This window comes from Colobus angolensis, unplaced genomic scaffold (genome assembly GCF_000951035.1).
Source record: "Colobus angolensis palliatus isolate OR3802 unplaced genomic scaffold, Cang.pa_1.0 Scaffold26, whole genome shotgun sequence".
In the NCBI taxonomy this organism is placed as follows: Eukaryota; Metazoa; Chordata; class Mammalia; order Primates; family Cercopithecidae; genus Colobus; species Colobus angolensis.
This window is the reverse complement of record NW_012115821.1, coordinates 9617222-9643215: the sequence shown is the minus strand read 5'-3', so window position 1 is coordinate 9643215 and position 25994 is coordinate 9617222. Positions and strand designations below refer to the sequence as shown.

General features: G+C 39.1%; 1 protein-coding gene across 1 annotated transcript in view; it reads right to left on the bottom strand.

The window, feature by feature from the left end:
* The window catches only part of CADPS (Ca++-dependent secretion activator), a 482801-nt gene that overhangs the window by 138316 nt on the left and 318491 nt on the right, over positions 1–25994 (bottom strand). Inside the window, 3 exon segments of the mRNA XM_011947195.1 lie at positions 3027–3163; positions 16467–16679; positions 23930–24038. Of these exon segments, the coding sequence (XP_011802585.1) occupies positions 3027–3163; positions 16467–16679; positions 23930–24038 (459 nt within the window).

Here is a 25994-nt window from a genome sequence, read left to right as displayed (position 1 = left end):
GGGGTGGGAATGTGGCAAAGTCATGGTTACTGGTAAGAGGAAATCATAACATTAATGTTCTACATTGATATAGAGCTTTACACTTAACAGAGAACTTTCCATTGAGCCCTATAGCAACTCTGTAAGGTAGACAGAGAAGGTTTATTTTATAGACAAGAAAATGGAAACCCTGGTGGTTAAGTGACTCACAAAGATAATACAAAACAGAGGCAGGACTCAAATCCAGCTCTGTCTTATTCCAAGTCTTCTTGTTTTCTCTACTCTAGAGCATGAAGAAATTTTAGGGTTGGTCTACATACGTGCCAGGACTTCATAAATCCTTTCAATTTGGAAGGAGTGTTTTTAAAATTTTTAAATGAAGGTAATAACACAACTCTCCAAAGAGAACAGCATGACTTAGTTTTCAAGTTGTGAATCAGATGTAATTCCACTAAACTGAGAGGAACTTCTTGTGTCTGGTTTAGAGTTTTATTTTCTCTTCTGGTAATTGTTTGTATTCTTATTATTTACTGCTTGCTATGGGACCAGTCCAAACTCTGCTACACAAGAGGATGGGAATTCAGATCTCCAATTTAGAGCAGGTTTGGTGGCATGATGGGATGCAAATTGCTAGCCCCATTATGCACTTAAGAAAACAGGTGCTCAGAAAGGCCAAGTGAGTTGCCACTCAAGGTCACCCTTAAGCAGAGCCTGAAATAAAATTGTGTTTTCTGGTTTCAGTGTCTGTTCAAAGCAAGAAATAAACCAATTTAGGTGGTACTTTGTAAGCTGGAAATTTGGGGCTATTTTAAATATAAACTTAATTTTACTTTGAGGGTCTTCTCTGAGTCATCCTTTGAATAATGCTCCATCTTGGGAGAGAAAAGGCAAAAACAGAAAGTGACTAGGGAGCAGGTAGAGGCCACAGAAGTACAGCGAGAGAGGCCTTTGCAACACTCTAATCTTGTATTAGGGATCTGGGAATCTTCAATTGACAACATGCAGCTCAGTGATGCATCCAACGAAAGACGGCATCTTTCCTATTTCAAATTATAAGTTACTGCAGAGGGCGGAGAGTAGTCGAGGCAGTGGGCTGCCCCTATAGGCAACTTCTTTGCCACTCCATCTGCTACCCCAAATGCTAAATCTTAGAAACAACACTGCTGTGAAAGATTAAAATATATTTTCTACGACTCAGATGACACCAAGTCTTTTGTAGATGCCAAAATAGCTGCTTTGAAAAGAGTTGAAGAAATATCAATTAGGAACTCAGTCGAAGACACAGAAAAATTTATGTATCCCTGCTGGTCGGTCTCCAAAACTAACTGAAAAAAAGATTGTAATAATGAGAAAATGGAATATATAGAGGCAGGAGATAAGGTCCTTTTTAATTTCTGTTATTTTCTGAAATTTTGAAATAATAACTAATATATACAGGTATACAAATAGGGAAGGAAGCTATTTTATGCTATTCATAATTAATTTTAGATTCTGGACCATAATTTTAAGCCTATAAGTAACTAATGGAAAGCAAGTTTTAATATTTCATTTCTGGTTTAATTTTTTAAGACAGCATTTATAAATTCTCCTTCACAGTGAATCTCAAAACAAAGAAAATTGTTTTAAAAAATGATAATGTGAAAAAGTCTTGAAAATAATATACCTCAAAAAATTCCTTAAGGGAATAATAATTACATATAAAAGGGAATGATTTAAGTTCAGAGGCATACTCTTACAAGTTTCATGAATGCCATTTATAATTATGTGAACAATCACGTAATTGTACAAAACACATTTGAGAAAAATTGCCTTGCAATGCAAGGTAAGCTTTTTACTTTTTTTTTTTTTAAGTCAAAATGATGTGTTCCTTTCCAATTTGGCAAAGTTCAGATTCTTTTGATGAAGGAATTCTAAACCTGAGATAATCAATGAATCTTTCATGAGATACAGATTAATAAATTATTCCACATAATTCTGTTTCTGTTTTTAAGACTATTTTATCCACATTTTTTTATATCTTGGCTTTTGGTACAAAAAATAGAGAAATTTAAAAATTAGAAAAAAGAAAGAGATTGTCATTTTACATATTAGTATCAGTAATATGTTAACCTTAGTTATTATGTAGTATAAATATTATATAGACATATATTTCTTAACTTCAGTGTTTAGAATCGGGGATGAGAATTTTCCTCTATATAAAGACATTTCATCATTTTCCCTCATCTTTCTCATCTATAAAGTGGGATTAATAGCATTTACTTTTAAGAAATGAAATAACAATTTATGGCTTGAGAAGAAAGTAAATTGGGTCTTTTTTTAGGCTTTTGAATTTGATAGTTTAAAGCCAAAAATGTATCTTCAGAAATCCAATAAAGATATAATAGCACTCCTTTGAATTTAAATCATTTAAATCATTTAAATCTAGCTTTAAAATAGGATTTCAGGAAATATTGATACTCCTGCTGGATAGATAGCTGAATTTCCAAATAACTAAAGCACCATAAAAAATTCCCTCAAAGGGTGAAAAAATGCTGTGAATATTGTGAAGAAAAAAAAAGCCATCCAAACAAACAAACCCAAATCAATTTAGCTTATGAAAAATAAAGTTTATTTACAAATCATTTTAACCTTTAAGAAAATACACAAAGAGAATACATTCATTTAATGAGATAGAATTACCAGATCTGGGATGGGGAGGGAAGGGCATCTTAAACTCTAAGCTACTGAGGCAATTTTTACAAGTTCTCCACAAGCAGGTGCCAAACTCGATTACCCTCTTGGGAATATTTCTCATGTAGCAGCTGAAAAGGGGGAAGCTAAGATAGGGAGGCTGGGGAATTGGATCTGTTTCTACTGATAACTTCCTCCCGCTCAGTCTTGTTTCTTTGGTAAGTAAAACTATCTCAACCCAGGAAATCGGGAACACATTTATAATTGTTAAAGGGATTCTGTAATGGAGAAAAGAGCTTCTGACATAAAGGTAGATAAATATTTAAATGAAAAAAAATGTTATGTTTATATTGCTGTAGACCAAAGAATATACTTGCCAGGCAAGAATAGGAATCATTAAGTCTGTGATCCAAAGTAAGGCGTTGTACCATCTCAAAGAGGGAAGCGTGGTCAAAGTTACAGGGGTTGGAAGAGATAAATTCATCCATGCCATGTTTTTGAGCTCTATCTGCGTCTGTTCATTTATACATGTAGAGAGAGACACAATTTAGAGAAACACATCACATTTTCTTTGACATTTCAAATACACAGGAATTCACTAGACATTATGAACGTTAGCTGTTTCCCCGTTGCCTCCCACCAACATCCCCAAGATATTCTTTTTACCTCCCATTGTCAACTTGCATCACTTACTGGTGAGTTTATTGCATTTAGGCAAAAATATATTGGCATCAACATGTTTATCAAATGATCACATTTCCAGTGCATTTATGTTGTTCTTTAAAAACTAAGCACAAGACTGTAACTTCGCCTGCATTTCACCAAACACTGAAAGCAGATCGGATCTTTGCTTAAGATAGCCTATTTAGCTTTGTTGGTTTTCAATAGATTCTGCCATTCCAGTGGTTATGTCTACAGGAATTTCTCTGCAATTATTGGGATTATCTGAAAAAAGGGTTATGCTGATTTTCAGCAAAGTGACAATATTTATATCCTCTTCTTCCAAATCCGCGTTGCCAATTTGGTTTCATAAAAGGTTTGAGTCCCCACCCTCCAAAATTAAAAATAAAAAAAAAAGATTTTCATTGAAACCTGGAGATTAAGTTAAATGGGAATTTAGTTTGTGATAATCAAGGACATTGCCTTATAGTATGCTTACTCAGTTAGCAAAGCTTAGGAAAGAGACAAACAAATTTACTCAGCAAGGGCTATGATCTGCCATTTATTGTGAATTAATAGTCTCAATGTATTCACACTTTTCCTTACGGGGTGAAGGCTGTAGGCAAAACCTCCTAAGGGCTAACTAATTAATCTCAACACGTGTAACTAAAATACACTATACTCAACTGGCAAAATAACTCAGAGAATTCAACTCGTGTGTGACCAGGCAAATCCTAAAGAGGTAGAAATGAAGGTGCTCTCCATTAAAGAAATTGGCTCACTCCACCTCATCTTTACTGACTCTTCTGATATGCAGACTATGGAGAAAAAGAATCTTATATGAAATCGAGCAAAAGATTTTATTCATCCTTTTGCAGGAAACATTCTACTGGAATACGGGGACCTGCCAGGAACTAGTGATGCTGTCAGGACACGGGAAAAACCGATTTCTGAGTTGGGAGTAGTTTGGATAATATTTTCATATGTGGCCTCAGTCCCAAGCAGCTTTTTTTTTCCTCTCCCATGCTTGGGGTATGGCTGTAAGCTTGGGTTATGGTTAGCAGTGTGACTTTCAGATGATGATTTCTCCTATTATTATTGATATTGTATTAATAAACCACTCAAACCTAAATGCATGGTATTGTCAGATTTATACCTCCTTATTGTTTGAATTTTTTAAAAAAAATGTTGCCATTTTTCATAGAAGCAGCAAGTGGTCCGTGTTTGAACGAGATGTGTCGTTTATGCCCAAGACTCACAGAAGCAACGGTTTCCAGAAGGCAAGTTGAAGAATGTGTATTTTAACAGCCAAATCGCTCCATTAGAATAATAAAACACAGCTTTTGGAAAGGATGTCAAATGCGCAGGAATTATATTAGAGAATCTGAGAGAATCCTCCTTGCTGCATTAACTGCCTTAGATTTATCCTCAGGAAAGTGCTTTCAACTTGAGGTTGGCTGCTTCATCTAGGAGGCTTCTTTCAGTTCGGTTGTTTGGTCTCCAAACTACATTTCTTCTTTGACTTAGGATGACCAGGAAGTTGTTGCTCCCGGGAAAGCTAACTGCTTCTAGGGCATGTGTGTGACTCCTCTGGCCCAAGGCAAGTGTCTTAAACCTGCTCCAACTGTAGTCTCCCCTGGCATAATGACACTCCTGCAATCCAGGTGACATTTTTCTATCCCCTTTGATAGACTCTGCCCTGTCACCTCCAACCTGTCAGTCCCAAATCAATTTAACTCAGGAAAAACTAAGCGTGGGGTACGCACGAATTGCTCATGCTGTTTCTTCCTCACAAAAAGCCTCATCCATCCCTCGCCTCCCGATTTTAACAGATAGATCAGGCATTTTGGCTAGCAGCAGCTTCTTGCTCTCCGATTTCTCAGAAAAGGCTGCAAGCTGACAAACCGGCCGGGGCCTTACTCTGCCAGTTTGGCTTGGCTATTTTATTGCCTTCAATTATGATGGTACAACTGGTCATTTAGCTTAGAGAGAAGGGGGCTCTTTTGTAGCTGTTAAAAAAAATATGGCACATGTTTCAAGTCTCTTACTCTTTGTTTGTTTGTTGAAACTCTTGAAAACTTTGCTGATGACCTATTTCGCTTTGCTGGCCACTCAACTCAGGAAATGGATCTGAAAAGGCGACTTGGCTCCTCTATGGAGACCTGGATTCAGACCCACTCCCCACCCCCTAGTCCATCACAATGGCTCAATGAATGCGGCTTTGTGGTGCTAATTCTAGGCTGAGTAAGTCTAACTAACAATTTCGTTTTTTACTAACATTTTAAAGCAAGCTTACAGAAAAGCCTAAAATCAGTCTGCTTTCGTTTTCAAAAAAGTAACCTTGTCAAAATAAAACTTCCTTTTCCCTTCTTCCTTTCTCTCCTCTTTCTCCCCATCCACTTGTAGCACGAGCCTAGGACTGGATTTAGGAGGTCTGGATTTTAATTTGAGCTCTGTTTTTAAATAACTGTAGGATGCTGGCTGCATTGTTTATCTCTCTGAGCATCAGTTTCCTTGTGTGTAAAAGGAGCTGAATTTTCAGTTCCCTTCCTGCCGTCATAGGCTGTAACTTAATGATCCTTAGATCCCTTGCTCACTATGTGTGGAATGGAGCTTAATGCAGTGGGAATTTCCAGCAAGTAAAGCGAGCAGCCTCTGGATTTTACTTTCCCCAAATTATCATTTACTCAACATTGGGCTCATTATTCTAATGGTTCCAACAACTCAAGAGCGCTTACGAGGGTGGCTGGCTCCCACAAAATCTTTGAGTTTCATTGAGTTTATTATATTTACTGAGCTTATTATGTTATTAAAAAAAAAAAAAGGAGAAGGAGTAAGCCTGGAAGGCTGTTTCAAGGTGCTAATGAAAAAAATTTCATGTTTAAGCTCATCCAAGCAAGGGTTTTGGTATTTTTTGTTTTTGCCACATTCCCAGCCCTAGAACAGTACCTGGCACATAGTAGGCACTAAGAACATATTTGTTAAAATCAGAATTTATCTTATCAGAATAAATACAGAAATTCACTCTATTAACAAATATTTTTCTTTCTTGATTTTATGGAATATTTATATACTACATTGATTGGAAACAGCTTATTTAATGGGAGCTAGCATAGCAAGTGTGGCTGGGCATAGGCAGGTCACAAAGATTAGATTTGAGACTAGCTCTGCCACCACTAGGTATGTGATATGAGGCAGGGTGCTTAATGCCTCTGGGCCTCCTTGGCCTCATTTGTAAATTGAAGGTAAAATTCAAGTCTACCCTCAGAGGACTGTTGAGAGGATCTGAAGAGAAGCACCTGGAAAGTACCTAGAGCCCTGGCATATATTAAGTGTTCGATAAACATTAGCGAGGAGTAAACAAGCAGGATCTTTAGTGTTTGAAAAGCCAGTTTGTTTCAAGTTGTTAGTGAGCCAAGGATGATGTCTCTGTATTTATAGCTAATGTTCTATTCCTTCTTTGCTTCTTAAACCTTATCATTTCTAGGAAGCTGGGAGTCCTTCCCTATCTCCCTGCTTTATGTTTCTTTTCTGTCCCTGTATAACCAATTCCTACATACTGTCTCCGTGTTTTCACTGGGTTATTTTCCAATTTCTCTGTGGTCAAGACACATACATAAAATTGAATCCCTTGGTAGATAACATGTTCCATGAGGGCAAGTTTCTAATCTGTTATTTCCCCTGCCAGCTCTTAGAAGAGCCAGGTCCTCAGGAGGGGTTATTAACTGACTTACTCTGACACCTTCATCCCAGGAAACTTCTCATTGACTTTATTAAGGAGTCACACACATGGGGATTCAGATGGTATCTTGCAAATCCAAAAGTAGGAACATGTGCTCTTAGGGGAAAAAAATCTTATAGAAGGAAACAGAATTCTAGGTGCAGGTGTCTTTGGATACCATTCAGATTGTCTGCCTGTGTCTCCATACATGTCTAGGACCATATGCATTACATATGTTGTCTATTTTAAAATAAAACACTGCAGTGGTCCAGCTGTTCCAAATTCTGTTTCAAAGAACTTGTGGGCGCTTCCCAAGCAACACCATACAGTCATTCTTGCACTGTCCCGGTCTGTTCTTCCACAGTGTCAAACATAAAAAAAAAATGCTCTTGCAACTCCATTTTTCCCTGTACAAACAGTTGGAATTGGTTGATTAAAGCAAAAGAAAACTCCAATGTTGACATTAGCAGAGGGAAAACAGCCCAGAGCAAGAAGTATGAAAGAGTCAATTCCTGAATTCAGGACATTCTGGGATCACTTCCTTTGCCAATATTTGGCATGTGTCAAGAGAATAAAAATGAATGTGAACATCAGGTTAAGCAAAAAGGAACTAGGAGGGTAAAGTGGCTGCTTAAAACCCCAGTGATGTTTGGATGATCTCTTGCTTTGGGAGATGCATCCTAATGCTCTTTTTCATTAGCTGTATTTTTCTAGAAATCAAAGATTGACATTTTAAGAACCAATTTCAATCATCTTTACCTTTGTCAGACCTAGCCTTAGGAAGTAGTTCCTACGTCCTGCTTGGTCTTCAAGGGCTCCAGATGTACTGATGTACTGAGACTGAGCTATGTGATTTTATAGGCTCTGCAGCTAGGGCATAATTCAACACACCTTGCAAATGTTGCTACCTATTTCACTTCGGGGGTTTACTTGCATAAGGATTTTTTAGTCCTTTATGACATGGGCATAGGAGACTGTCTTCAAACTAAGCTTGGTTGGATAACGCTGATATTGGTACCTACATTAAGAAACTTCAAGAACTGTCAATGGTATCCATGACACAGATGCAGTTGATGAACATACAGACTTATGGAGAGCAGATGCACTTTCAAGCGGAAACTAGTCTAAACCTTCCCCCAAGTTTGCTTGGAAACCATTTTGACTTGACATTCAAGGAATGTTGGGAAAACACTGGTTCCTAAAGTGATACTATTACGTGGGTTTTATACTCTCATCTCATCTAATCTACTTTATTAAAATTCAAGTGATATGGTCCCTAATTGACTACTCTGTCATTTATGTTGTTCTTTGATCATGATATTTGGGTTCATTTCACGTTTGATAGACTTTTCCTTTTTTCCTCCCTCACAAATGAAAAACCATATACTATTTTTCATGATCTATTATCTCAATATCAAGCATACTTGATGTGATCTTGCTTCTAACATATATATTTTTAGATAGACTTGCAATAATGTCTAGCAAATAAACGTAATTTTCCTGGAAGAATGATATAGTTTTCAAATTTTCATTTTATTGAAATTTTCCTATTATTCCAACAGCTTAGGGATTGAAGGTAAAAGGTCAAATCTACCTTTTTACTTTGTAATATTACATTTTGGAAATTTTTCTGGGCTAGTGAAAAATTCACTGTTGAAAATAATTATGATTATATTATTAACAAATTGTCCGAAAGAGGCTCTTCTCTCTCATGAATCCCTTTTGTAATAAGCTAGAGGTAGCTCTTTTAACATTGAAATTTAGAGCACAGTTATGGCTGTTGCTACTCCTGATGGATGCTAGAGGCAAGAGAATAGCTAATGCAACTCTAAAGTCATCTGTGAACCCAAACTGCAAATTAAAAGGTGACTTTGTATCTCTCTTATATGGAAAATGTGTGCTTGTCATATCTGCTTGACAGTACAAGAGGGAATGTATGGTTTGGACAATAACGAACAATGACAGTAGTCAGCCTCATCAGAAGACATGAAATAAAGAAATGACAATGATTGATGGCAGCTGGTTGTTTATGGATTTTTCTAGAAGAGCTTTTCTTGGAATACTCAAGTAACCAGGGGATGTTGTACCCTGCCTGAGCTCTGCACAGCAAGCAAAAGACTGGTCCTCACATGCCTGCTGCCCAGAGGCACAAACAGACCACTTAATTGAGAAACAACTTAATTGCTTCGTGGTCCCTTCAGCTAAACTGGGGTAATATGAATGGCCAAGAGTGGAGAGTTTCTTTGGAAGCTCTCAAGGCTCACATTGCATGATGCAGAAATCTTGAATTTAAAACTACTATGGCAATACCCCCAAAAGGATAAGTGTGTGATGTTTATTTCAATGTTAATTTCTATAATTGTCAGACAATTGCTTTGAGTAAAAATCATAACAGATTTTGTCAATGATCTCAAGCAAAATAAATAAATGATTTTAGTTTTTCCCTGCTGTAGTTATATTAACTTACAGAGTACTCGATGTTTTTACATTCACTCCAACAGGAGCAAAAATAAATTGTCTATACCTGATTAATAATCTTACTAGAAATCACTGTATGGCATGAAAATACTCAATTAACTACTGAATAATATGTTAAATATGTCTGAAGTAGTTAACAGTGAGGTAAACCTTCATTTCATATGGTCTGTTTAGATCAAATCATGGTGTTTGGAAAATTGTAGACCTGATTGTGGGAATCTATTCTTTTAAAAAGTGATTTACTCTTACAATGAAAAGGGACATGATTTACAGTATGGTTTTGGGTCATCCAAATTACATTAATATTGAATTAATTACTTGATATTGCATTACTGCAATGTAGCAACTGCAAGTTGACAATATAAGAAGATATAGCAAAATTTTATGAGATAAAACTATAGAAAGGAATTAAGGCAAACAACTGTTTAAAAATCTACTAGGATAGCAATGCGTTGTTGTGCAAAATACATGTAAATTTGTTTAGAACAGAATCCATTCAGTCATCTATTCACCCATCCTTTCTTTCATTCTTTAAAAAAAGTATAGCAAAATCCTAAATTCCTGCTAAGTTTACATTCTATGAGAAACCTTTTAAAATGCCTCATCAGACATTCAAGGAAAGTAAAGTTAAATTAAGTATCTGCTTGAAGTGGTGAAAAAAATCTGTCTGCTAGCCAGGGGTACATTTATGCAAAATAAAAGAAAAAAGAAAGGGAGGAAAAAGCAAATTAAAGAAGGAAACAAAAATAATTTGAAGAAAAGACTATTATTAAATGGTCAGGAGAAATGATATGACCTAGTTCTTCTAAATTGGCATTCAGAATACTCAAATACATAGTTGCCTGCTCTCTTGACCAATTTTTCTAACTCCCTCTCATGCCAAGTCTTTCCTCAACACAGTTTTGGTTGATAGCTTTTTCCTACGTAAATTAAGGAAGTGTGTGTTCTTTTTTATTAATAACTCAAATAGTGAAGAGAAAGATTTTTCTAAAGTTTTAAAGTTTCCTTTTTCTCTTACATGGGCATTTTTAGAAAAATTAATACAAATACAAATGATGTCAGAAAAGTTATTGTTGTCATTGTTCTTGGGAGAGTAGCAGAATGACATTTGAGACCAGAGGCTCAAACCCTCCTTGGCATTTTAAGACTGTGAATCCAAAGCATTTGTAAATGAGCGACATGGATTCAGTCATGTCCTTAATTTCCTGTTTTTGTGTGTGGTAGTTCCATGTATTGTAGCTCTCCTTTCCAAATTAATCCTCTATTGGGTCTTACATTAGAGCACACCCTTAAGCCAGGTAGAATGAATTCTTTAGTGTTCAAATAATGCATTTGCTTTCTTAATTGTATTTTGCAATTTCTTCCAGTCTTGCTCAGTTAACATCTCTGGGTTTCCTACCCCACTTATTTTTTAAGGTATCCATGGTTACCACACCATTGGTACTCTGACCAATCGAATCTTTGGAATGGGAAAGGAAAAACAACAACAACAACAACAACAACAGCACATTATCAGAGTGCAAAATGATCTGTTTTCAGGCATTAAGCAGTCAGGTAGCTGTGAATTCCATGAAACAAAGGCACTATTTGCCATTTTGTTGTGATGTTAATTAATATTCTTGGAGTGAACAAAAAATTAGATGTTAATGGTTGGCTTTACTCAGAGGATCATTTGATGCCAATATGAAAGCCAAGGAGAGGAGGCAATTATGCACACATCACATGCATCCTAGTTTCAGTATGGAAGCTTACATTTCAAACCTAAGGTCAGGAAAATAACATGAAAAGTTGTACTACAAAGTCTAGACATGAGGAAGATTTAAGGGGGAGGGAAGCACATTGCAGGTGTCAGATAATCTAGTCTGATTATCTGAGCTGTGCTAGCTATAGGGGAGCACTTACCCTTCAGTCCAGCTAGAAGTTAGCAGGGTAAGAAGGAACAAACCAGAATAACATAAAGACTAGCAACAAGGCTCAGGAAAGCAGACAGGAGTTCTAACCTAGCAGCCTAAGTTCTTGGGTTCGAGCAAAGATTGAACAAGAAAACTTAAACAAAACAAAACAAAAAACAAAATCAACCTCCCCCAAACCAACAGTAACCCAAATCCCCCTAACTGTTGAAGACGTTCAGGTGGTAGCAAAAAATAGAACAATTCTCAAAAATACCCAACTTTGGGGTTCTATGATGTGATTAACAGTTATTAGTTGAGAAACAGACATTAAAATGACTCATTGCAAGTGATATATTAAATAACCATTGACCAAATGTCAAAGCTTAAAATACCCTCTTCCCCCGAACCCACCCTAATCCAAATGAGAATTGAGGTACTAATTTTTACTGTTCCACTAACACATAATGGACAGGGGATAAGGTATCTCAACAAGAGGCCACGCGGCATACTAAATCGTGGAACACTCAACTACAGATTTGGACATCGTTTCCAACGTAAGAAGCATTGGCCTTAAAAATTGGAGAATTGCAAGTACTTGTTTAAAAGCATTGTATAGCTAGGTACTGACTTAATTTTGTTAAATTTTAACAAAAAAGAAAAAAATTAAATCAACAATGACACACACACAAAAACTACAAAAGAACAAAAAAGTTTTAAAGGTTGGTGAAACCCTCCCAAAAATCTCTGTAGAGTCACACACAAACTAATGAATAGCAGGATCTATTTTTTAGTTTTTACAATTCCACATAAATACCCCACTCCACTCTTCTCGACGTGTCTTTTCATTTTAAAATTGAGCTTTTGAAATTGCAAAAAATAAAAACTGTTAAACTTAATTTAGAAAGACCCAAATAAACTCACAATTACTACCAAGTTTTCCAAACTATAAAAATGGTCCATTCTTAAGTTTCCCTTAAACAGACAGCGACATGACAAGACTGGAGTGTTTATTTTTCTCTACCCCCAAAATATTTCTATATCGCTTCCCTTCTGTATGTAGTTTTCCATTTCTATGTAGCCTCCTTTTGTCTTGTAAATACTAATAAAGTGATTATAGAGTTAAGTCACTGAAAGACTGTTGTTCTTACAAATTATTCACTAGCAAGAATGGCAAGTACTTTGAACAAATATTCAAAAATAAGATTTAATGAGATGTGTGCAGAGTTAAGTACTTAACAATGACCCTTACCTTTTTGGCAGTCAAGGAAATCCTTTTAAAATGCAATACTTGATTTTTCCTTTTTACATTTTTTGTTAGCTAGAGAATCTGTGATCGACTTAATTTTTGTGATGTGACTCGATTAAAATAAATCATTGTATAGATTGGCAACCAAATGTATGTGAAGAATGAAAATTCGCTCTTTACAACTATGTTATGACTGTTTTTTCATCTTTCTTGCTTGGTAGTACCTGGTGACCAATCTGTCCTGCTTTGCTCAGGATTGAGGGGTTTCCTGGGACACAGGATTTTCAGTGCTAAAAGGAGAGACATCCTGGGCAAACTAGGATGAGTTGGTTACCGTAAGTATGAATCAACACTGTGGGTTTGACTGAGTTACCCATGCATAAGGCTTGATCTATTTAGTAGTGACGGTTCAAATTTTACAAATTACAGAAGTTGTGAAGTAATTATGACCTTCTATGGCAGACTCCACTAATAATTATGATATACAGTCAGCTCTCCAGTATCCATGGGTTCTTCATCTGTGGATTCAACCAGCGGTGGATTGAAAATATTCAGAAAAATATTACATCTGTACTGAACATGTACAGACTTTTTTTTGGTCATTATTCCCTGAACAACACAGTGTAATAACTACTTAGAGAGCATTTGCATTGTATCCAGTATTGTAAGTAATCTAGAGATGTTTCAAATTATATGGGAGGATGTTTATAAGTTATATGAAAATACCATGCCATTTTTAAAAAGGGACTTGAAAATTCATGGATTTTGGTTTCTACAGGGGATCCTGGAACTAATTTCCCATGGATACTGAGGGAAGACTGTATTCCCTCATATCTAGCCACTTTTTTCCCTTTTGGTTGCTGTGCATAACTACCCAATGATACCATGGAATGTAAAATTCCTGGTTCCTTTCTTGATCTTTTTGCAGATGCTCAGGCATAAAGGTTGGGTTGATTAAATCCTAACTGGTTGTCTCTGCTGGCTTTTAAATTATAGGAGCAGAAGCCACACTGGCTGGTACTCTGGCTGCAGTTTTTATTAAGTGCTTAAACTAGCAATAGATAGAATTTGGAGCAGTGTTGAGGCTCTGTTACCGGGATAATAAAGTAACCATGGGATGACTGGGATCCACACTATTGGACTGAAGTTCTGGATGAGGGCTGCCATTTATTACATGGCCACTGTGTACAGTTGTGCAGATTGGGCACTGCAGAACTCAATGGCTGCCATTCACATTTTTGTATATATGCAAGGTGTTTCCTGTATTACACAGTCTCCATAGCTGACTGTAGTGGCTTGTTCTTTTAGAACCTGGTAGATGTAGCAGGGCCTCATGCTCTCTGGAAAACTTCCATTCCTAGGCAGTAATAAAGGAGACAGTACAGAAGAAGGTAGATCTACCACCAGGTACTGATAAATCCCAGGGGCATGCATGATCTGGCTTTCTCACTCATCTCTTAGCCTACTTTACATATTCCCTAGGGATGATATCATTTACCCCCCCAAATTCTAACTCTTAGGAGTTTGCTTCGGATGCTCCATTTAATAAAAGTTCCTTATTTCAACTAGAGTAGTGATACACATCAAGCTGTGTGTATTCAATTGAATCTTTCTGCTGATGCCTAACAGCTGGCATTCTAATTTCACAACTAAATGAATCCTATCCACAGAGAGAAATCTACATCAAGAGCCCCCACGTATTTCCATGAAGAGACATCTCTTCTTCAGCACCTTCCATCACAGGTTTTCTTTTTTAATCAGTGTCTTGTCTCTAATTTTACTCCTGAATGTCCTTCATCTTATACTGGTGAGGAAAAAGTGGGGTCAATAGCAAACTATGTAGCAGTTTCTTAATCTGGGCAGATGATAGAACAGAGACACTGAATGTAGGGTGAAATGACTTTAGAAGAAATGAAGATTATTTGGAAATAAGATCAGTATTTTCCAAATATCACCTGAGATACATGCTTTATGAGGTTGATTTGAATGGTGATTATAGTTAGAATTTTTTTCTGATACACAGGTAATTCCTTTACAAGAGGTTATGATAGGATGTGCTGTTTCCAAATGTATTACAAAGGAGCATGTTGGGCAAGGTGAAAGGAGGGATTTTTGTCTTACTTTTTTTTTAAAACACAACAATTAAACAAACACTGGGTATGATTTATCTCGACTAGTAACTATTACTGTCTTTACTGCTCTCAAGTAAAGCTAAATGCAGGAAGACGTTAGAGAATACAAGAGGGGAGAACTTGGTGGTAGGTGTGGGCAGAAAGCTACTCCTTTTCCCTCAAGTCTTACCCCAATCTTTCTTATTCTTTCATGATTTTCTGTGTGGAAACTCACAGCAATTATATGATTATTCACACTGTTCCACAAGGGCATGCATCACCATCAGTACTGGACAGGAATTCCTGGGAGCATCTGATAGAATCTGCGATCCAAAAGAAGTTGTATTTCCTGATCAACAAGGGTGTTGCAAGGTGTAAGAATATAGTCTTGTTGGACAGAAATGGACATGGCAGTAGAGTTCACCAAAATGCAAGTTTACCTCTATTTAGTAGTTATAGCTGCAAAATTATTCCACCCACTTCCACGTTCTGTTTAAGAGCAACAGAGGAGAGATCGTGCAAGCACTGTGTTAGAGGTTAAGTCTCTGCATTTGCATTTGCTTTTCCTTCAGCTGCAATTCTCTTTCCTCAAATATTTGTGGGGCTGACTACCTATCATTTGAACTGAAACTCGGGGAAAACTTCTTTGATTGTCTAATGTCTCTCCTTCTCACTCAGTCACCACTAAATGACATTCTTCATGGTATTTACCAGTGTCTGAAGCTCTCTTATTTATCTGTTCACTTGTTTACTACCTTCCCCATTGGGATGCAGGTATTATAAGAGCTGGTACCTTGTCTGTCCTTCTCATTAGCATGTCTGATTTCTAGACAGTTGCTCAATGACCTAGAATGAATGAGTGAGTTCCATACTAAAGTAATAAATCATCATGATTATTGCTAAAAATGACTTGTACCCGTGTTATCTCTGATTGACTTGATATTCAGGGTAAAGCAAAAGACTCTATTTAGAATGAATGTTTGGAACAAAAATGAATTACTTTATTTCTCCATTTTCTTTGTTTTAATCAATATTTCCAAACATGTACTGGCTTTCACCTCACCCTGTGTATCAGAAGTATTGATAGATAAAAGCCATTTTAGGTAGCAAGAAGACATGGAAAAGGGACAAGAAATTAAATGTATGCAGAGGTAAGAGGAGAAAAAACTTGAATATGAACTGAGGCTGTTTAAGGAGACAGTCTCATTTTTGGGTCCCTGGTATTTTAGCTCGGAATGGGATTTTAGGTACCATGTTTTGTGTTTTTTTTTTTTTTTTCCACTGCATGTGATAATGTCATCATTTATTTTTAAATGGTTCTAAATTGCAGATTTAAGTTGATTTCAAATCAACCCTATTTTTAAATTACTTTTAATAGGAAGAAATGAAGCAAGGACATACATAATCTACTATATTTGAAGGACTCAAACAAATACATGTTTGGCTGTGAATTCTGTACTCTCATCAAAACAGAGATAAAAATCCACCTAAAAATACACTTTCCTTCATTTAGTCCTTGTGAGAGAAGGTCAAGTATTGCACTTTAAAATTACTTTCATCTAACATTTGTCCCAACTTTCCCCCTGAATTCACTATATGTTTTCAGGAAACATGATTTTATAAATTTTAAATACAAAAGCAACTAGGTTTTCTAATTCAACTTTGGAAAGTTTACTGAGCTATTTTTGTAAAATGGCATATTTACTTACAAAATTGAGAGATAGGGGCATCCAGCTGAGGCACATTTCCTCCCTTGGCATTGAGTTTCTGGACTTGGGTCGGGGGCACAGGCTTGTGTGACTGCCCCGTGGCCCGATACATGGCCTGGACCCACAGGATGCGGTCTTGTTCATCGTCACTGGCAAATATCACGGTGTCTCCCTCCTTGACGGCATTGAAGAAGGCTCGGCCACCCTCCAAACCTGGAAGAAAAGGGAGTAACAGCTTCTACTAAGCTGAGCTGTGATGTTCTCAACTGGACTCAGCCCTTGAAAGAGCAGTTTCTGCTGCTTTTCTTTGGGACAGAAGAGTGGGGGTAGCAATTAACCTAGGATGGGAAATCTGAGACTCACTTGGCCACAGAGTGGGACTGTGATGTTGAAGAAGTATTTCTGAGCCTGGATCTTATCTTTTTGTGTCCTGATGGGGATAGAACTGTCAAGCAGGCTGCCTGCTTGGGGGACAGACATCCGCTTATAAACATACTATTTTCTCCCTCATCTTTAAATACAAACAGAACAACAACAAAAACCTCTCTTTACCCCATCTCTCCCTTCAGCTACTGTCCTATTGCTCTGCTCTTTACAATGAAGGGAAATCTCTACCAAGGCTTTTCCAATTTTAGTACCCATATGAATCCCCTGGGCATCTTGTTAAAATGCTGCTTCTGATTCAGTAGGTCTGGAACTGAGCTTGAGGTACAGCATTTCTAAGAAGCTCCCAGATGATGCAGATGGTGCTGGTGTGAGGACCCCATGTTGAGTAGCAAGGGTCTCTGCCCTCCTTTTCTGCCTTACAACCCCTCCAATCAGGCTGCTGCCCCACTGAAACTTGTCCAGGTTTCAGTGGACACATTGTTGAATGACCAGTGACCTCCACATTGCTGAATCCAACGACTGATTCAAAGTCCTCATTTTATTGGGCCCATCCACCTATCAGCAGCATTTGCACTCCCCTCTCTTCAAGATGCTTTCTTTACTTAGCTTTCAGGAACCCTTACTTTCCTTCTACCTTCCTGGCCGCTGTTCCTCAGTCTTTTCTGGTGGCTCCTCCTCTTACTGATTTTTAAATGCTGGCATGCCCTGGCCTTCTGTCCTTGCCCTTCTTCTCTTCTTTAGCTACACCCTCTCTCATGGTGATACCATCCAGCCTTTAAGTACCATGAGTACGCTGATGGCCGTCACATTTCTCCCTCCAACCTGAACCTTTCCCTTGGACTCCAGGCTTAAATATCTTTCTTGACCTCTCCCCATGGATATCTGATAGACATCCCAAGCTTGTGAAACTCAACACTGAACTCCTGGTCTTTCTCCCTGACCTCCTCAGCAAAGCTGAGCCCACCTCTCTTGCTGCTCAAGCCCCCAATCTTGGGGTCAATTTTGACTCTTTACTTTCTTTCACTACCCACTTCCAACGAATCATGAAATTCTGACGGCTCTACCGTTAGGACATTACCAGAATTTGACCACTTCTTCCATCTCCAGTTGTGGCCATCAAAAATGTAGCCATGATCATCCTTGGATTATTTTAACAGCCTCCTATCTGACCTGTCTGCCTCTGTCCTGTCTGTAGTTGATTCTCACAAGGCAGCCAGAGTCCTGGATTTAGCACTAGAGTCAGGTCATGTCACTCTTCTGCTCAAAACCTGCCAGCAGTTCCGTGTTCCACTCAGAGGAAAATCGTTGGTTCTGACAAGGCTTGAAAGGCCCCATGAACTGGTCCTCTGCCACCTCTAACCTCCTCTCCTAATACTCTCTCTCTCCCTCTATGCACACATGTACTCACTTCATTGTAGCCACACTGGCCTCTTGCTGTTCCTTGAACACTCGGGCATGTGCTCACCTCAGGACTTTTGCAATTGCTTTTCTCTGTGCCTGGAGCACTCTTCTTTCAGGTAACTGCATGATTCACACCTTATCTCCTTTGTGTCCTTTCCTAAACATCACATTCCTGTTGAGACCTTCCTTGACCTCCACTTCTTGTGACTCTTATCTTGCTTAATTTTTCTTTATTGCTCTTATTACTTTTTAGCAAACTACATAATTTACTTTGCTTCATAAGTGCAGGTAGTTTTTGTCTGTTTTGCTTCTGCTGTATCCCTGGTGCCTAGAATAGTGCACGGCACATAGTGGGTATACAAATAATTGTTTAATAAATGAATATGCTCTAGATCCATCTGTTTCCATGGGCAGTTCTCGAGGTTAAAATTTAGAGAGAAGTAGGTGGAAACTTCTCTTTGGGTTCAGGCCAAAGCTATGTTGTGTCCATCAGCATATTCCAGAAGCCTGTATTTTAGTTCACTGGGTACTCTCTAGCTGGAAATAATACTTCATATCTTCATCAGATTCCTCATCACCTCCTCAATTATTAAAAACTAAGAGGGGAATGAATGAGTGATTAGTATCCCCAAATTTCCAATGAGGTCCAGCCAGTAATCTGTTTGATATTTGTCATTGGAAATGATTTCTGGTAATATTAAGACTTCTTCATTGTGCCGACGCTATTTATTGAGGTGTCTACGCTGCAAGCACAGGTGTCTGTTGGTAGTTTTGCACTTGGAATGGCCAGGGATTTAGGACAATAAATAGCTACCTCTTTATATGGAGGGTCTGATAATATCACACCAATAAAGCTTCACTAAAAGATTTGTGGTGGCTTTTATTATAAGGGACTATTTTGCTTAATTTTGTATGGAAAGTTTTAAAATACATAATTTGGTACGATGATGTGTAGCTAGCAAGCTGGGGAAACCTGATAAACTTAATGAATAGCACAATAAAAAGGAAAATTCTGAAAAGGGAAGGAGGAGGAAGAAGAGCTCTGAGAGTTGCTTTAATCCTGAAAAGTGAGCAATAAAGAGTTAAAAGGAAGAGAGGATCAATAGACCTGTAGCCTAGTCTCGTGGTATCCTTAGGAATAAGCTATTTTGCTACAGTCAAGGAATGCCAGGACAGACATGACCAGGTATCACTTTTACTAGCCCCAAGCCTTCCCCCTCCCCCAGGGTCTGCTGCTGGGGTGGGGATACTGTATTTCTGGAGCTACTGTCAGAAAGTCAGTTCATGGAGTTACTTTGGGGAAGTGGACAGCCCTCTCCACTGTGCAGTTATTTAGATGTAGAGATGGAAAGACACCAGGAAGTTGCTATATTTTTATTCAATCCTCCCAACAGCCTTATGATGTAAGTACTGTTATTCCATTTTTACAGATGAGGAAACTAAGTCATGGGGAAGGTGGTAACTAGCCCATGGACACAAAGCTGGCTTGTATGTGTCAGAGCTGGCTTTTGACCTCTGCTGTTTGACTCCAGAGTGGATGACTATAACCATTGTGCTACACTGCACCAAAGCATGAATCCAGGGCCTGGCCCTCACTAACAGCTCTCTTAAGAGTCATTATGAACAATAAAATGAAGCCTATTTTTGGAGTGGGTAAGGGCAAAGAGAAACATCTAAAGCAACAGCAGCAATGACAAGCACAGCAGCAGAAAGCAACTGGGCTTTTTCAGAAAGCACCAGAGGCTGAGGACACACCAAAGAAAGCAAGAAGGAGATAGAACAGCGACAGCTGAAAGAGAACCAAGAGAGGAGAAAGCAAAGTGAACATCCACAAAGTGAAGACCCACATGTACTGCAAGGCCATCAGTCTTAGAAAAAGCAACAATTCCTGGGGACTGAATCTGAAGAATGTGATGTGTGACCTTGCATGGGCTCTCCTTGGAGAACGAGGGCACAGTTCCACAGGCCAAAGACAAAGACACGTCTGGGAATAGATGAAGGCAGACCAGGCAAAGGAATGCTGGCCAGCTCTCTAGGAGAAAGGAATTTCACTTCCAACAACTTGCATGGCCGAGGTCCATTTATGAGGGTAAAAAAGGTCTTTATGAATTGTATAAGAATAATTTAGTTGTTTGATAAACTGTGGCATTGAATTATTCTAGATTAATATTCTTTTATTTGAAGACTTCATTACCTAATCAGATAGAAATTGAGAGATTGTCTCAAACTTTCCAAACCATACACAGGGAAGGGTAAAGTGAAGCATTTTCAGTTTTAGCTTAAAAGGAGTAGCTTGTAAGTGAAACTTACATTGCCAAATCACCAAATTAAACATCAAGGACCCAAACAAGTAGAGTTTATTTAGTGAAAATGCTTGTGTCGGGGGAACCACCTAGACTGTAGGCTGGTACTAAGGCAACAATATTTAATTGCATCCCTCCCTTCCACGGCAGAGAGCAATAGGCCACAGGGGTTCTTAGCCCAAAATCACCACCAGTGGGGTCCACTGACAACCGGGATAAAATCAAGAGAAAGAGGGAGAGAGATAGAGTCTGAAGTCCTCCCCATTTGCACACTCACCTTTCAGGGAGCAGTTGAGGAGACTCCTCAAATCTGAGGACATTGGTTAAAATGCTTGGCTCTCCAGCTGGCAACTGTTACTGTGTTCAGGAATCCCCTGCAGTGCTTATTTAAATACAAAGGTTCTGATCTCTCCCTCTTTCTGGTTCACAGGTTAGAAGTGGGGCTCAGGAACATTTATTTTTAATAATTACTTTTTTGTTGTTTGTTTGAGACAGAGCCTCTCTCTGTCGCCCAGGCTGGAGTGCAGTGGCGCAATCTTGGCTCACTGCAACCTCTGCCTCCCAGGTTCAAGCGATTCTCCTGCTTCAGTCTCCCGAGTAGCTTGGATGACAGGCGTGTGCCACCACATGTGGCTGATTTTTGTATTTTTAGTAGAGATGGGGTTTCACCATGTTGGCCAGGCTGGTCTTGAACCCCTGACCTCAAGTGATCTGCCCACCTCAGCCTCCCAAAGTGCTGGGATTAGAGGCGTGAGGCACCGTACCTGGCCAGTAATCACTCTTTTTTTTTTTTTCTTTTTTGAGATGGAGTCTTGCTCTGTCACCCAGGCTGGAGTACAGTGGCGCACGGCCTCTGCTCATTGCAAGCTCCACCTCCCAGGTTATGCTATTCTCCTGCTTCAGCCTCCCGAGTAGCTGGGACTACAGGCACCCGCCAACACACCCAGCTAATTTTTTGTATTTTTTTTAGTAGAGACGGGGTTTCACCATGTTAGCCAGGATGGTCTCGATCTCCCTACCTCATGATTCGCCCGCCTCGGCCTCCCAAAGTGCTGGGATTACAGGCGTGAGCCACCACGCCAAGTTAGACTTTCCCATGACAACTGGGAGAATTTCAGTCTCCGTTTTCAATCAAACATTACTTGGGGAATAAATAGGACTTAGCACATGGAAAGATAGAGGAAGATGCTTATTATTCTAAAGAACATAATTGATTTACATTTTACATCTTTCCACTTACATCTTTCATAAAGAAATTTATAAATTATATCTCATAGGATCGATGTAAAAAGAAATAAGCTTTAAAAATATATGTGCACAGTTACTCCTTACACATGTAGATAGAATAGTTCTCTCCACTCCTGCCCTCCCCACTGAGGGAAGATAATTTTGCTTTCATCTGATGAAGTAACAACCATAGCTTTGCTATAGCTGTTCATGCAGCTATGCTTTATTGCAAATGCCAAAGCATGACATGGGTTAGACCTGGAGTTCCAGCTCAGCCACCAGGCAGTCTCAAACAATAGCCTTTGATATCTCAGAATCTCAGCTTCTTCATTTACAAAATGGGGTAATGATCCTGGTCTTATCTACTTTGTGGGATTACTGTGAGGGCTAAATACAATCACATGGGGGAAAGGAAAATGAACTGGCTTAAAAGGAATTATTGTCATAAGATGGTATTGATTTCCCTTCTCATATTGGCCCTTTAGCTTCCCATTTTATGTTTTAAAATTTATTAATTTTTACAATTCTTTCTATTTTTTGAGTTGGGGTCTATCTCTGTCACCCAGGATGGAGTGCAGCAGTGCAATCATAGCTCATTGCTGCCTCCAACTCCTAGCAATCCTTCCACCTTAGCCTCCCTAGTAGCTTAGACTACAGATGTGTGCCTCCATGCGCTGGTTATTTTTAAATTTTTTTGTATAGATGATGTCCGGCTCTGTTCCCCAGGCTTGTCATGAACTCTGGTCTCCAGTGATCCTCTCGCCTTGGGATTACGGATGTGAGCCACCACGCCTCACCCTAGCCTTCTACTTAAAAATAAAAGTCCTAAGGAGGACTGAATCTATTTTTCTGAAGGAAACCCAATGACTTAAGAAGAACACAGACCATCACAGAATGTCCTAAGGAGTGGTTTCCTAAGGCAGGAGCCCCATCCTTTCCATGAGAAGTTGCATGAAATTGTTTGTTTCAAACTCCTTGGTTCTACTCATTATGAAGGATTTCCAGGCAGAGCATTTAATTCATGCCTTATGTGGTCAGCTCTGTATTCTGCTCCGGCAGGATGCAAATAACATATGAAAGTCCGAAGGGGTGGGGCTGGGCCCAGTCACTCGGTTGAGATTCTGAAGGTGCTAATTTTACTAAGTGGGCTGGGCCCAAGGTCTTCCCTGCCATACCTTTTCAGGTTAGCACCCCATCTTCTCTCAAACTCTGTTTTTCTTTTATGTGTATTTTGTTGCATGTGGAAGAGCAATATGGGAGTAGAAAAAAAGGTTTTGGGCCAAATAATGCAGTATGGTTGGAAATGCTTTCCTTGTGCAGATTTGGCATAAAAATAAACTTCTCCGGGAGAGGGCTGTTGGTGCTTGTTGTTCATTAATATGCTGAAATGATTTCGCACCCCCCTCCCATTTTGAAGGTTCTTTGAGGCTGATTTCTATTCATTTTTTTTTCTGGGAAAAAGATAAAATGGGTAGGGGGAGAGGTGCGAGGGGGCAGGATGTAGAACTTATGCGGTGTAGAACTTTTAAGAAATACTACCATTTGTGTAGTTTTCTTAGTTATATAAGGCTTAAGAGCTTCATTGTCTCTGCTTGTGGATTGGTGTCTTCACAGGGAAAAAGACATTTAGGAAGGGTTTTCAAGTGCTGCCAGCTAACCTTATGAGCTCTTGAATTGTAGCTAGGGAATATGGATATATTGGGCAGGCTCACTTGGTCACTGAAACCTGCCAAGCTCACACATCACTGGTGAAAAACAACACACACACACACTCTCTCACTCTCACTCTCTCTCTCTCTCTTTGGTGTACATGTAGGACTACTACTTTTTCAGAATTTTTTTTAAGCATTGTATGGTAGAGTCCATATTTCATGTGGATACAGGTAGGTAAAAGAAAAATGCTCTTCCTTTTTGGTTTTAAATTAGAGAATCCCTTGAGTAAAACCAAAACCCTAGGTTAGGATGGCATTTAACCAACTGGGATGGAAATGGCATAATATCAGGGATTGTGTCATTGACAGCTGAAACCCTTAGTAAATTGACTTAGTGCCTAGCATGGAATAAGTGCCCAGCAATTATTAGTTGACCATTGATTTGGGAAGGCTGAGGGTTTGTGGGCTCGTGGCCTTGAGGGTCGGTGGGTACCTGGCTGGGGGTCGGTGTAATCCACAGTGTAGCCATCCAATTGTAGAAGTTCCTGAGGCTCCGCTTTCTTCTCCCGATAACTGCACATGGCAAATGTGTACTGACTGACCTGTTAAGGAAAAGCAGACTGTGAGGTTGACCCCTAGAGCCTGTCTTCTCCAAAAAACCCTCCCCCATGTTCTCTCCTCTGAGAATCTGGACTGAGTGGCTGGGTTCAAATTGAGTTTTGCTACCTCCTGGCTGTGTGACGTTGAGCATGTTACTTAACCTCTCCGGTCCTTCATAACCTCGTTTGTAGACTGGATACAACCTTAGAACCTACCTCATTGGCTTATCGTGAAGACTGAATGAGTTCACATGTGGAATGCACTTAGAGTCTGTTCCTGGCACTTAGTAAGTGCTTGATGAAGGTTAGCTACTATCATTATTGCTTTTAATATAATTGGGTTAAGCTACATGCGATTGCCATTTTTGTAGGTCAAAAGTAGTTAAATGACAGCAATTTTGTATGTTCTACCTAATGTGACTGTGGCTTTGGCTGAGACTGCTATGCTTGCAGATACAACATGGGCCTTTTGGTCAGAAGTTAGAGGCTAGACATTCATTTATTCATGCCTTTTTATTTTAGTATTTCATTTTTTGCGCCATTTTGATCAGCGTCAATCTACATGTTTCATCCCCTTCTTCTTCCTGCTGAAGGAGTACTTTGGTTGCTTTGAAGTCTTCTTTTCATCTCAGACAAGTGCAGGAGTGACATGCTGTCACAAGCAATGAGTGCTTGATCACTAGGTGCCAGTCACAGTAGAGCAATCCTCAGCCCCCCAGTGGTGTGGCTGTTGTCACTGGTGCCCTAATGGCAGCCCTCACTCCACCGACACAAACCATGCCAGTGCAGGGCGGGTGCTCACAGCTGCAGGCCTGCCTTCAGGACCCTGTCGCTCTAGTGCATCCAGACCCAGCACATATACTTAGCATTTCTACATCTGGCTTGTCTGCAAGGAGCCCGTGGGAAAGCAAGCATCCTCCCAGCTTTGGGCTAAAAGCTCTCAGGCATATTTACTATCCATGGATGTCAAATGTCTTGGAGAAGGAGTGCCACATCCCTCATCCCTTAGTTTCCTTTATTAAAAGAGACACTTTCTAAGTGAACTTTGATCCCAGCGGGGGACATTTTTAGCCTCTTCTACCGTGAGGTTTGTTTTTGCTGTTTTAATGGTGATAAGAAATTGACGTTCTTAAGTGCTACATGCATCTCCCCCACTGTCTGAGGCATGAGGGTCCCAGTGGAGAGATGCAGGGTGTCCACAGGAGGATGTTTTTGGTAGTTGGTTTGTCTGTTGCTGCCCTCTGTTGGCTCCTGATGGAAACTTTACTGCCCCACTTGGGTTTCTTCATAATGTAAAGGGTTTGCAGAACTTCTTCCTTATATCGCAATGTCAGGGGAAACCTAAGGCTGGGTCACTGAGAGTATTTTCATAAAGGAACACATATTAATTGCTTGTAATAAAGAAAATAACCAATAGCGCACTCTTCTCCTAAAATGGAAGGTTAAGAGTGTAGGCTGGGGGTTCCATGGCCCTGGGGTCCCATCCCAGTTCTGTTAAGCTGTCTGTTCTCTAAGCCTCAGAGTCTTCATCTGTATTTACCTGCATCTTATTGTTGATAGAGAATTGAGTTTTACATACCATGTGTGATACCCATAGAGCAAACACTTCATACACATATGCATTTATACAGGCTCAATAGGTGGATTTACCTACTGGATTATAAATTCATTGAAGGCAGGTCTAGGTAGTCATATGTCTTGATTGTATTTTCACTCCCATGAGCAAAATCTGCCATATAATGGACATTCACTAGTTGACTCTGATTGGTTCTAGAAAGTTGAGTACATACAATCCAATCAAGAGGTTTTACTCCCAAAATTTACATGGTATTCCAAGTACAGCACCAGGCCTTTCCAACTTGTTATTATTGATCCTAGGGATAACAGATCTCCTGTGACCCTTTGCATGACAATGATCATAGATATTGCTGGAATGGTCCCATGGAGATTTTTTTTTTT